Source organism: Pyrgilauda ruficollis, unplaced genomic scaffold (genome assembly GCF_017590135.1).
Source record: "Pyrgilauda ruficollis isolate IOZ18807 unplaced genomic scaffold, ASM1759013v1 scaffold10, whole genome shotgun sequence".
Lineage (NCBI taxonomy): Eukaryota > Metazoa > Chordata > Aves > Passeriformes > Passeridae > Pyrgilauda > Pyrgilauda ruficollis.
This window is the reverse complement of record NW_024508101.1, coordinates 7079433-7091672: the sequence shown is the minus strand read 5'-3', so window position 1 is coordinate 7091672 and position 12240 is coordinate 7079433. Positions and strand designations below refer to the sequence as shown.

General features: G+C 45.4%; 1 protein-coding gene across 6 annotated transcripts in view; it reads right to left on the bottom strand.

Moving 5' to 3' along the window:
* CADPS (calcium dependent secretion activator) overlaps positions 1-12240 on the bottom strand; it is a 204619-nt gene that overhangs the window by 162920 nt on the left and 29459 nt on the right. For all 6 annotated transcript variants that reach the window (XM_041465232.1, XM_041465224.1, XM_041465241.1 and 3 more), the window contains exon 2: positions 2404-2517. In XM_041465232.1, the coding sequence (XP_041321166.1) occupies positions 2404-2517 (114 nt within the window). The remainder of the gene's footprint in view (positions 1-2403; positions 2518-12240) is intronic.

Below are 12240 nucleotides of genomic sequence, written 5' to 3'. Positions count from 1 at the left end.
TGTAGGACTGCTTAGTAGGGTTGCCAGGAGCCAAGGATTGCCTAGAACAAAATCCTAGCATGGGTGCACACACCAAATCCTGCAGAAGGGAACTGACCTCCAGGAGCTGGGTCAGGCATCTCCTGCCACAGCCACAGCCACAGATAAGCTCACCATGCCAGTGTGTCTGTCTGCTCACAGCAGAGTGGAAATGGGGCTAATGAAGCACTTCTATCACATGCACTGAAGTGACTGCTGCAAAATGTGCTGGTGACAGACAAAGCTTTACTCATTATAAGTCAAAGGACCTGAGAAAAGCTCCCCTGCAGTGTGTTGGAGTATGCTGGGGCTGTCTGTGCACACGGGTCTGCAGCATTCCTGCAGGCACAGCGCGGCTTTGCAGAGCAGCAGCAGATCGTTCAATTCTTTAATTTGATAGCAGCCTGTGAACTAGCCTAAGACTGACAACCACATGCTTACCCTGACAGCCAGAATTAACAGCAAAATGTGGCCATGCAAACATATTCAGGGCAACAGCAAATGCATTTCTGACCTACAATGTCACCCTTATCTTTATTTCTTTGCAAAAAACCAGTCATTCCAGGTAATGAACTTATCCTGCACCATTAATAAGTGGACCTTTTAGAAACATCAGCCATGTCCTGCACAGAGATTACCAGTTTCAGCTGTGTGTTTTCCAAGCCATCTTGCAGATTTATAAATCAGTAAATGCTGATTTCTAGATAGCACCCAGCAGAAGGACAGTTAATTGAATAAAACTGAGATTTGCAGGAGTTGAGATAAGCAGGATCTGCCGTGATTTGCACAACGGATCAACCAAGGGGGGCACATCTCTGCAGAGAAGGAAGGGAGAACACTCTCAGCAGGGAACACTGTTCAGGCACTGAGGGGCAGAGGCTTTCTGTGGCAAGGCTTTGCCTTGTGCCACTGCAGCTGGTGCTGAGGAAGAGCCACAGAGGCAAGCTTCAGCTGCGCAGAAGCTGAAAGCACAGGCTGTCAATTAAAGGAGACCAGCAGGTAAAAAGAAGAAAAAGAAAGTTGTGCTAAAGGACACAGAGTGATGCATTACACTTTATGTGGCCTGTTTTAAGCAGGACAGAGCCAGTGGAGGGTCCACTTGAGAACATGGGCTTGTGTATATCTAGTGCTAATCTACTGCTCTTTTTCAGTTTGATAACGTGGGGCATTTATACAGCACAGGACTTCTGGAGCTGACAACACTCAGCCAGACCCAGCACTGAAACAGGGATGTATTTTGCCTGGTTTTAAGCAGTTTCCTTTTCCTGCCCAATAACCTTATCTGAACAGATTATGCTGCTCTTGTATCCTAAAACACAGCTCACTCCATCTTGAAAACTTTCTTTGAGAGCACATGTTCAGTGAAGCTGTGATGATCCCTTGGCAGTTTCTTTTCTGATAAAAGATGTAAATGACTCTTGGCTTCCTTCCTGTACAGAGAATGATGTAGCAGGAACTACTAGACTGGTTTAACATAGTTAATCCAGAGATAATTTGTGCTTTCCTTACACAGAAGCAGCTGCTGTCATGTCCTATAGAGTTAAAATTCTCCTCAGTTTTAGGATCTGATTTTGGTCCCCTCTTAGATTGCACTTCTAGAGAAATATCTTATGTAGGCAATTCAAAATCTTCACCTTCTGTGACAGAACAGCTCTAGGGAGAAAGAGAAATGATTTGCAGAAAGGCTAGCAAAAAAATAAACAACACTCCTCAGAGAAATGACAAGCACTGATTTCCTTCAAAACCAGAAACTCTTTCCTTCTAAGCAGAGATATAAAAGGCAGAATTATGGGCTGCATACAAAGAGGTGCAAAAAGACAGATATGCATAATTATTCTTTTGTACAATTATGAACAATGTTTCATGTTCTCTGGTTTCATCTAGTTTTGTAGATGCACACCCTCCTCACTCCCCCTTTGCTTTGCAGCACTTGTCAGGCCAAAGAGAAAAGACAAGACTCATGCTGAAAATCCCAAAGTCAATTGGACACAATGCAAAAGTTTTGCAAGAACTGAATGTGCTGCTCAGATTTCTCTTGGTATTTTTTTCACATGGAGCACATGACATTGCTTTTACTGGTTTTGCTATGTTCCCTGTTTTAGAATACATTGTTCAAAAGTGTCAGTAAATTCTTTTTCAGCTCAAAGGGCACTCTTCCCCATAATCAAGCTGTAAGGAAACACCATGGCATAGGGGTTGCTATGGTTGTTCCATGGTTTACATTCAAACCCTGAACCTCCCAAACATTGTGACAGAAGCCACTTTGCCTTTACCTTTGCTTCATACAGTGTGATAATGGACAAACCATTAATTCAGAATTCAACCCCATCTGTGAATAGGGACGAGGACAGGAATTCATAAGAGCATTGCATTGTCTCTCCTTACCTCGTAGTAGCTCTGGACAGCATTTATAAATGCTTCATCTGCCACAATCTGGGTTTCTCCATTGAGAAAGGCCTGGAAACGATCTTTGATTGTCTGGAGCTGCTGCTTACTTATCTGTAAAACATGCCAAAAAAAGAAAATTTGTCAAGAAAGGTTTAAGTACAAGGGAATAAAACCCCAGTAATTGCAGTATCTTACTGGGGTGGTTATAATGTGCATTTCTGCTGTCCTTTGGGGACAGCAGCAATAGCTGAGGAACCAGCCACACATGGGTACCCACATGTGTACTTTGCAGCCTGGCGAGTTCATTTAGGCAAGCACCTGAATTCACCCTAAACATAATTTCTAAACAAGTCTGCCACCACAAAATGCACACAAGACTTTTACTGCTTCAGGTATACTCAGTTCAAAAGAAAGCTGCTGTGTGAGTGCTTGGAAGAATCTGTTCTGGTGCAACCCCTTCCCACTCAGCCTCTCCTCCCCTTTGGAAGCTGAGGTTTCATACCAAATGGAAAGCCTTGTAAACTAGCTGGTGGTTTTTGTTTGGTTTTTGGTTTTGTTTTCTTTTTTCTTTTTCATTTTGCTCTTTTCTTTTGACTTTTTACATACAAAACATCAGTCAAAACCAGTGGTGAAAGAATTTAATATTGAAATCCTATGGGAGCAAACCTGTTCTCCTTTTCCTAGCAAGGACTTTCTCTGATGTCTCTTTGCTGCTCAAAACACTCCCTGTCCAGCATACAGCTGGTACAACTTACAAGACAATTCTAATTCTGTTACAGTGACATCAATAGAAAGTTTACAAGGGTTTATTCCAGCCTTGTAAGATAACATGCCATTATTTTTCCAATTTATCTGTCAGTTTAAACCCAGACACAGCTAAAAACCCACCTCTTCAGCTTACAATGCAGACAAAGTCACAGCAGGCACATAAGTCATGTATCAGCAATGCCTGCTTAACATCTTAAGATGTAGACAACACTCATGCTGAAAAACTGCAGGGATTGAAATGTAGCTGGGGTTGGTTTACCATGAGGCCACTTCACATTCAAGGATAAGAATTAATTTTGACAGAAGGAAGCAAACAATACGTGTATATTGCAACTTCAAACTTAAAGGGAAAGGAGAGCAGTAAGAATTAGGACAGGTGTTTATTATTGACCAAAAAGTCTAGAGAAGTATCTTTTTTCCTCATTTGTATGCCAGTGGAAGAAACCACCCCATTAGAATGGAAGAGAATGATACAATTAATGGTTCTAAGTGTCTAAATGGCTTTGACTAAAGTATAAAAAAACCTGCAGAGACTCAAACAACTAGAGCATAATGACACCTGGTAAACACCACTAGTGATAAAAAGCAGGAGAGGGACCACTTGGAAAATGGAGTGATAAATATCACTGGAGCTACAATCACGATGTGCTGTGTGGGGTGTTTGGGGACTGCAGTAGTGAACATCATGAACACTGGTAATTAATGCCTCAGCACCACGCTGAGGGGGGTTAGTGAGCAATAGCAATTTGATGTGATAATCTGGGATTATCTTACTGCTAAAGGAGAAGTGTTCATCAAAGTGACAAAGTGAGACTTGCTATGCTCTGCTTTAGAAAATGTGGAACAGCCTTCACCACCTTGTGGATGCTGCAAAGGTGGGTCACTCCCACTCCCAAAACACCAGCCCAGACTTCACAGGGTCTGACACATGCAACAAAGCCCAGCATCACAGGGCTGCAGTAAGGACCATCCCTTAACCTGACCCACCTCAGCCTTGGGCTATGAGCCCAGAGGAAAAGCACTGCCAAAAGCTTGTAGCTTTTAGGATGGCAGACTCTTAGGACCAAAAATTAGATGCCATCTGCCATGTCAGGCACCTAAACGCCTTTGGGGTATTTGCCAATAGCACCCTAGACATCAGGAGGGCTTGGGCAACACGCACAGCATCAGATGTAAAACAGGTTCCAAAGTTATCTCAACTGATAGAATGGAAAACTGGGTCAATGATAAGAGGAGCCAAAGACAATGTAGTGATCGAAGACACCTGTGGGAAGGTGCTAGATCTGTTTTTGCTAATCATTTAATTATCTCAAAGAAGCACAAAAGGCAAGATGTTAATTAAATGCATTGACAATTTTGTATTAGCAAGCATTGTGAATGTCAGAAGGAAATTACAGGGCAACAGATGCTATTAAAAAAACAAGGAAAGAAACAGAAAAAACTACAGTTAACCTTGAAATCAGGGTGCTGAGGCACACAGAAAGACATACTAAGAGCATAGATACTCTCAGCCAAGAGGCTTTTAATTTGGGATTTTAACAACATGCATGGCATATTTATTACATTTTTGTGTTCAGGTTATTTCTTAGGACAACCTCCAAAAGTCCTTGCTTGTTCAATTCCTATAATGCCATCTAGCAGCAGTATTTTATCCTCCTTCCTCAGTACTGAATGGGCTACCTTCAGAAGGAATGATGCTCCTTGAAATTCCTAGAAATTCCCAACACGCAGCTCACACGCAAGCTCCTGGGGGCTGTGGAAATGAATCATCAGATTTGTCTCTACGAGAGTGTCAGTTGCCTCCTCCTCAGCCAAGCTCTATGCCAGCATTTTCCCCATCCAGGGAAAAGGAGATCCTCTCTGATCACACCTGGCTGCAGCACAGTCCCGTCCTCAGCTAACAGGATCCTCGGTCTGACCCCCCTGCCAGCACTGGGTGTTGATCCATGGCTGTGCCACTGTTAGGGATGGTATCAAGGAAGCAGTCGGTCTGAGACACAATTTAACTGTTTTCATATTAAACTCAGCTTCTGCAGCACAGCAGCAAAAACCTGGTGCAGAAAGCCACACCACAAGGGAGCAGAGGAGACCAAACCTGCAGGTCAACCAAAAGTGCCCAACACGCTTCACCTCCTATTTTATCCCCCTTTCCTTCCCCATCAGGCCGACAGGCGTTGCTGCCAAACCCCAGAAGCACTTCTAGGGCAGCTGGGAGGCTGCACCTCCCAGCAAAGGCTGGAGCAAGGCAGGGGGGCAATCTCAGCACCAGAATCACTCACCAGAGCCTTGAAGCAGTGCCAAGTGATGCCACTAACTCAGCCACAGGCTTAAAAGAGCACGTGCCCTGAACACTCAACTGCAAGCTTAAGTGCTTTAAAGGCAGGGGTGTTATTTTCTCTCCTGTAATTAGAGGCACCAGTGATAAGCTAGAAATCCACATAAAGCAAGCCAACAGCTTCTGCAGATCCAGTAAGGCCATTCAGTTACCTTCCACAGGGTGCTCACAAGTAGCAGAGAACAGCAGAATTACTTCCACTTGGAAGGGCATCAGTACAACATCACAGCCTTCACACCAGCTGTGGCAGGAGGTGAAACCCTGTTAACCTGCAAGCCCAGCAGAGCTGTGGATGTTGGAGGCACAGCCTCACTGCCTCCCATGCAAACAAATCCAAGTGCCATCACACAGGAGAGCTGGGAGTAAACAGGAGAACTGGCGGATTGAAGAGGTTTATTCTGTTTATCTTCCCTCACTTTTCCAAATCTCTCTGATGTTCTCTACAACTGCTTCCCACATGAGAGCCATTAAAAACCAAAGAGTCATTTCTCCATTCCAGAGGGATCACAGAACACAGCACTGGACCCAAGAGAACTCTCACAAGTTAATTATGTGATGTGCTTATGCAGCAGAGTGTTTCCCAGACCTTTACCTGTCTGGGACAATTTAAGTTGCCAGATATATGCAGGCATATTAAAAACTGTAATCAACTGAGGCAGTGAACTCCTAGCACAGGTACCAGGCATGGCACCCATGGAGCTTTTGGGCTGGCATTCCTGGCCACTCTGTGGCTTTTTATAAGAAGCTTGGCAGATGTCTTTCCCATAACAGACTACATTATGGGAGGAGCTCACCAGTGACTAGACATGAGACCCACATGATTCTTACCTTCTTGGTCTAATTTGTTAAGAAAAACCATATGCCCAGCACAATTTAGGGACCTCACAACCTGACCAAAGACTCACCTGCCACAAGCTAATCACAGAGGCAACCAAATGAATTTGCTTGATGCAGATCCCAGCAAACATCAACATCTTTGGGACAAACATCCACCAGCAGCTTTCTAGCTGTGTTATTTTTGCACATACTCAGTCTGACTCAGCGCCAAGTGCAAACCTGAATGCAGGGAACCATGGCACCTTCTCCAAAGTGTTCCAGCCAGGGAACAGCTGGCACCATCTCTGCACATTGTCTCCAGCCTCCTTCACCTACATCAGGGAAGCACAAGCACTGCACAGAGGAGCTGTTTGCCACAGAAAACTTCCCTGAACAAAGTTATACACAGCAATGTGCCTCACTAAGCCATCCTCTCTCCAAAATGCTTTGCTGAGTCTGAGCATGCAGGAATAAGTACAGCACCAAAATGGGCCCAGAGAGGCTGTAGCATCTCCAGCCTTGCAAATTTCCACAGCTTGACTGCATGAAAATTATCTGGTTTGGGAGAGAGCCCTGCTTTGAACAGAAAAATTGGGCCAGAGACCTCTAGAACTCTCCTGCAACCTACATTGTGCTACAGCAGTACCATAACCAACAGAAGATTTGGAAGGAAGGGCTATCCTAGATTGTAGATTGCTGAATCTGTCAGTAAGTAGCAAGCTGCAGCAGAGCACGTTCACACCTGTACAGATACTCAAACCTGCTAATAAAGCCCTGTCCATCAATGTGATGGCTGCTGAAATCAATCTGATTTGAGCTCTGTAGAAGAATGTTTCCAAGTGAAAGGCACTCTGCATTTGAGAAGTGACCCCCTTCACTGCCACACGTGAACACCTCTAATCAAGGACTGAATGTTTCAGAGCACCGATGCCTCACACAGCACTTGCACACTGCACATCCCACTGAAGGGTCTTTCCTGCAGGCAGGACATGAGGTTGCATCACAGGACTGCACACTGGTCCCTAATGGCTCAGCCCATCAGCATCACCCCTGTCCCAAAGGAATTGTTTCAGCTGAGGACTGCAGGTAATTTCCAGGGGAAGGACTGCAGGTAATCACCAGGGGAAGCACCTCTGCCTTTTGTCCAGAAAGCCCAGTAGCAGTCAACCACAAACAGCACTGAGCACTTCCTTCTTAGGGCACCTGCTGCTCAGGGACCACTGCAGGGAGGAAAGGAGGAATATTTAACTGCTCACTGTGTTGTTGCTCTGGGTTTGGTTTTGTAACATGTAATAAATATTTCATTACTCCTCAGCATCAGGTGATTTAGGAAAAATCTAAACCAACCAAATGAGCATCTCTCATCATTGCTGCTGTCACAGCCAGAAAACCAGTTACAACCACAACAATGTGGGAGGGAAGGTGTGGGGAGGAGGCCAGAGCAGCAAAGCACTGGTCTCGTGAGAGAGGACAGAGGCCTCAGCAATGGGCATGAGACTAGAAAAAAAAATCAGGTTATTTTGCACTAGGAAAATGTATCAGGTTGTCCCTCTGCTGATGCTGATTTCCCTGCTACAAGAGAGGGCCACAGGTGGGGTGACTCACAGCCCCAGCATTTGGGGTTTTAATTGCAAACTCTCCTGAGCAGATGTGGCTGCTCTGCAAACAGCTGAACACTGCTGGCTTTTCACTGCTCACATACACAACCAGTATTAATTAGCAGTCTCAGGAAACTGTTCCCAGCCACCTAACAATGCCTTTTCTGGTTGTTTCAGAGAAATTTAGTGCTTGTTACCAGAAAGAGCTTCTTGTGCTTTGGTTCCTAACCAGGATGCATCTTTCCAGGGATACCCTTACAGTCTGACCATATGCAGATCCTTGTGCACACACCCACTGTTTTCCTGCTGCCTGTACAATTCCCTCTTTGTGGGTGCTTGATTTGTTGTCTCTCCCTTGGTCCATGCTTTAAAGGCCCTGATGAATGCACATTTGCCACCCACTCTCCAGCCATACTCATCCTGGGTGAGGGGCAAATGAGAAAAAGGCATGGTCCTGGCAAGCCACCCCAGTGTCACCTACTCCTCTCTCAGAAGAGGTGTCCAGCTGATTTGTTGCAGAGAAAATGACTGTACCATGACCATGCCTGGGTTTGCACATGTGGGCAGTGGAGAGCACACACAACTCCTCCTGCCTGCAGCAGCTCATGCCCTGTCTGCTCAGCCCACCTGTGATGTTTGGGATGGGTCATATCAGATTTTATAGATTCCCACAGGTCAGAGCAATGGGGATCCTCTGGAAGAAACACTCCTACATGCCCACCTGCCCTGTACTCAGGGATCAGGCTGGGTTTGAGCACAAACAATGAAAACAGCTCCTGGGTCCTTACACACCAGCACAGCATCAATTTGGAGGTCAGAGTCTGAACCAGCCTCTCACTCAAGCAGCCCAAGAACACAAGAACAGTATTTCCTGACCTAAGGTAAACATCTGCTTCAGCAATATGACCAAAGGGGACAGAAAACCCACTAGAGCAGCCTGCAGAGGAAGAAAGCCCCTTCCTCTGCCCAGCCACAGAGCAACCACCCAGCCATGCCTCCCCTCAGCACCAGCTCCAATCCCTGCCAGGACCTCTCACTACCTCTGTTATTCCACGCAAACTCCAGCAGCTTTGCAGCACAAGCAGCGAGTGTTAAATGATTTTGGCACTTGCTAGACCATTTCTCCTGTAAAGAGGCTCAAGTATTGCTGCATGAGTATGGAAAGGCAAAACATCAATCCCTTTGGTTAAGCCCCCCCTTAAGCTGCAGCTGCAGACACAGAGGCTCTAGATCAAGCAGTGCAGATCTGCTCTTTCCACTGTCCCAGACTACATCCAGTAGCAGATTTATTGGAGAGACAAAGCACAGGCTCCGAGTTGCTGTCTGAAATACATGGATGTGTTTTTTTATCCTCTCAAACCCTGAGTATATTTCTTTTCTATGATTCACTCTGCCAGCTAGGCACACTCCTTTGACATACATGAAAGACCTAAAATGCTATTATGGCTGCTTCTACTTTCTGAAACACTGCAGTGCACAATGCTAAAAAAGGAAAGCAAACCCAGGATTTGGGACTGGGCCTTGCCATGATGACTTTCCCCTTGTGCTTTCCAAGCTACACCTTCCTTTTTCAACCTGCCACCACAGACCAAGCCTCGATGCAGGTACATCAAAAGTTACCTTGCCACAGCCTGCTTCACTTGCTATCTTTGTTTGTACCAGGGGTATCCATCCAGCATTGACATACCACCCTTGCATCTGTCCCCATCTTGCATCTCTCCCCTGCAAAGGGTCCTCTGTTCCATTAACATCATGGAATCACAGAATTGTTTGGGTTGGAAGGACCTCAAAGATCATTCAGTTCCACCCCCTCTGTCATGGGCAGGCACACCTCCCACTAGACCAGGTGGCTCAGCTGTGGTTCCAATCAAGAAATTCTGCTCCTGCCTGCAAGTTTCTTTCTCCTGTGTGTCTCCTTCTGGCTGGTCCCTCCTCTGCAGCTGATGTGCTGGCAAGTAACCCCAAGATGGAGCCACCTGACAAGAGCACAGAAAACTTGGAACTTTTTCCACCTTTGATCTTATTTTACCTAAGCAAGCCATTAGCAGAGTGAGTTTGTGACAGATCCAGCAGAGTAAGCTAGCCCTGCTGGGTATCTTTCTGCATATGATCAAACAGATACAGGCCCCTATTTTTTTTTTTTACTGCTAATAAAAATACCACTTTGATCTTAGAAGAATAGATAAGCCAGCACAAAACAGAAGCAAGAAATAGCAAGGATGAAATACTAGGCCAGTGACTGAGGATGGGCTGAGGGGTGATTGCTGCTCTGAGAAACCTCCCTGGTGACTTCTGCTGTGCCGGGAACCTTGCCTGGTGAGGTCTGCTGGGTAAAACACATCATCGTGATGTGGCAGCTTTCAGCAGAAAGCCCAGCGTCATGCTGCCTGTGGTAAAAGTGCAGCTGCTCTGTTAATAAAACAGAAAAAACAAACCCATAAAAATACTAGCAGAAATACAGCTAGGAAATAAATCCAGGAGGCAGATAGAATGGAGGCTGTGTAGAATGAGCAGAGGGACAAGAAAAGCTCCCCAACACTTGGTGCTGCTTTGGGTGCCCAAAAATCCCTTTACTCCCAGGCTGGATTATCTCCCTCTCCTCCTCTCTCTGGCTCAAATACCTTCCTTATTCCCCCCAGTCCCAGTCCCTGTCTGATTAACTTCAAGTCGCCAGGGCCACTAACACAACCACTTACACAGCCTGCTCAGCAAGCCCTGCTGGCAAAGGCCTGGCCAGAGGGCACTCTGAGACATGTTTGCTCTGACTGCTGTAGGAACTCTCTGTAAATGCAACAGACATGGCTTGGCTTTGCCTTTTCACTCCACTAGTACAGTACATGTGGTACATACAGTGCATTGCTGCTCTGAGACCTCAAAAAATGCTTAACCCAGGCAAAAGGATCAAGGGAAGATCTTCTCCTCTGGAGCACCACAGGCAGTCTTGGAAAGTAACATTTTCACTCCTTTTTTTTTCTGTTGGATGGAAAACAACACATGGTCTATGGAAGCCTGTGAGTGTTAATGTGACACAGCTTCTGAGACATTACCTCCCATCCTTTCATGCTTCAAGACCTTGGTGTGCTGCAGTGGAGGAGGGAGGTGGGAAGCTGGAGAACATCACAGGTCCTTCTCCATGAGACACCCATGTCCAGACCCTTGGAAAAGTCAGGAACAGGCTGGGCTATGATCCTACTAGAATTTATATTTATTTTAGAATATTCTGAGGACGAGTTCCAGAACTTCAATGTTTAGAGCCTGACGGAAAGGAAGTAAAAAAGACAGTTTGGGGTATGGATAATGCACATCTATTGTCCAATGGCTACAAAGCCCTAAGCCTCCTGCTCTGTCACCATCACACAGATATGCAAAACCTCTCATTCAATCATCTGCAATAGACAGCTGATATTGTATTTATTTGATAATAAAAAAAATGTGCAAAATCTCTTACAAGTGCTACAAGGGATCATTCACAAACAGTTCCCAGGTGCCCAAAAGAACGAATTGTATAGAAGCGGCGGTTTTACACTGCTGATCAATGTGGCCAGTGCCCCTTTGACCAGGAACACTGCCAGCCCCTCCTGAGGAGTAACTAACAGCACAGAACCTCTTTCCACCACCTGGGCCAGTGTTATTTGGACAGTTCAGCACTCTGAAGATCAGTAACCCTTACTGCTGCTGACACCACTCAAGTGTCTTGGCCTAGGGGCTAGGAATGGCCCAGTATTTTGTGGGTTTGGAGATCCCAGGAACAACCTAAGGACAGTTACGTATCCATAAACTAACTGATCCACAAATAGGGGTGAGGGACGAGGTGGGAACAAAAGATAGTCTGTGCTGGGAGTTCTGGGATTCAGACAAGTCCTTGCTGTCCAACAAGCCCATTTGTCTGTTCCCTCTGTGCTGCATTTCCCATTTGTGAAGGAGAGTAACAGCACTTTGTTTCTCTCCAGAAGTGGCTACATGCATGAAAAGACTGAGAGCCTCTCACAGACCAGGATGATGCCTATCCAAGAAGAAAAGCAAGCTACTTTTAGAGACACTTTTAAATCACTATTTGTACTATTTCTATCTCTGTGTTCCTATTCCAGGCAGATCTTATAGACTGCAGAAGCCAATCATCTTTCCTGGTTAATGTATACAGCGATTCATGCTGACTAAAAAATATTAAACAATCAGGGCTAAAGATCTCCTACTGACACTTCAGATGTCCAAATAAGAAACCCAGGCTTCTCTCTATTCTTTGTTAAGGTAAAAAAAAGCACATCTACCATCACTGGTGTTATTTTTGCATCATTTTCATCATTAAACTCTGCCTCT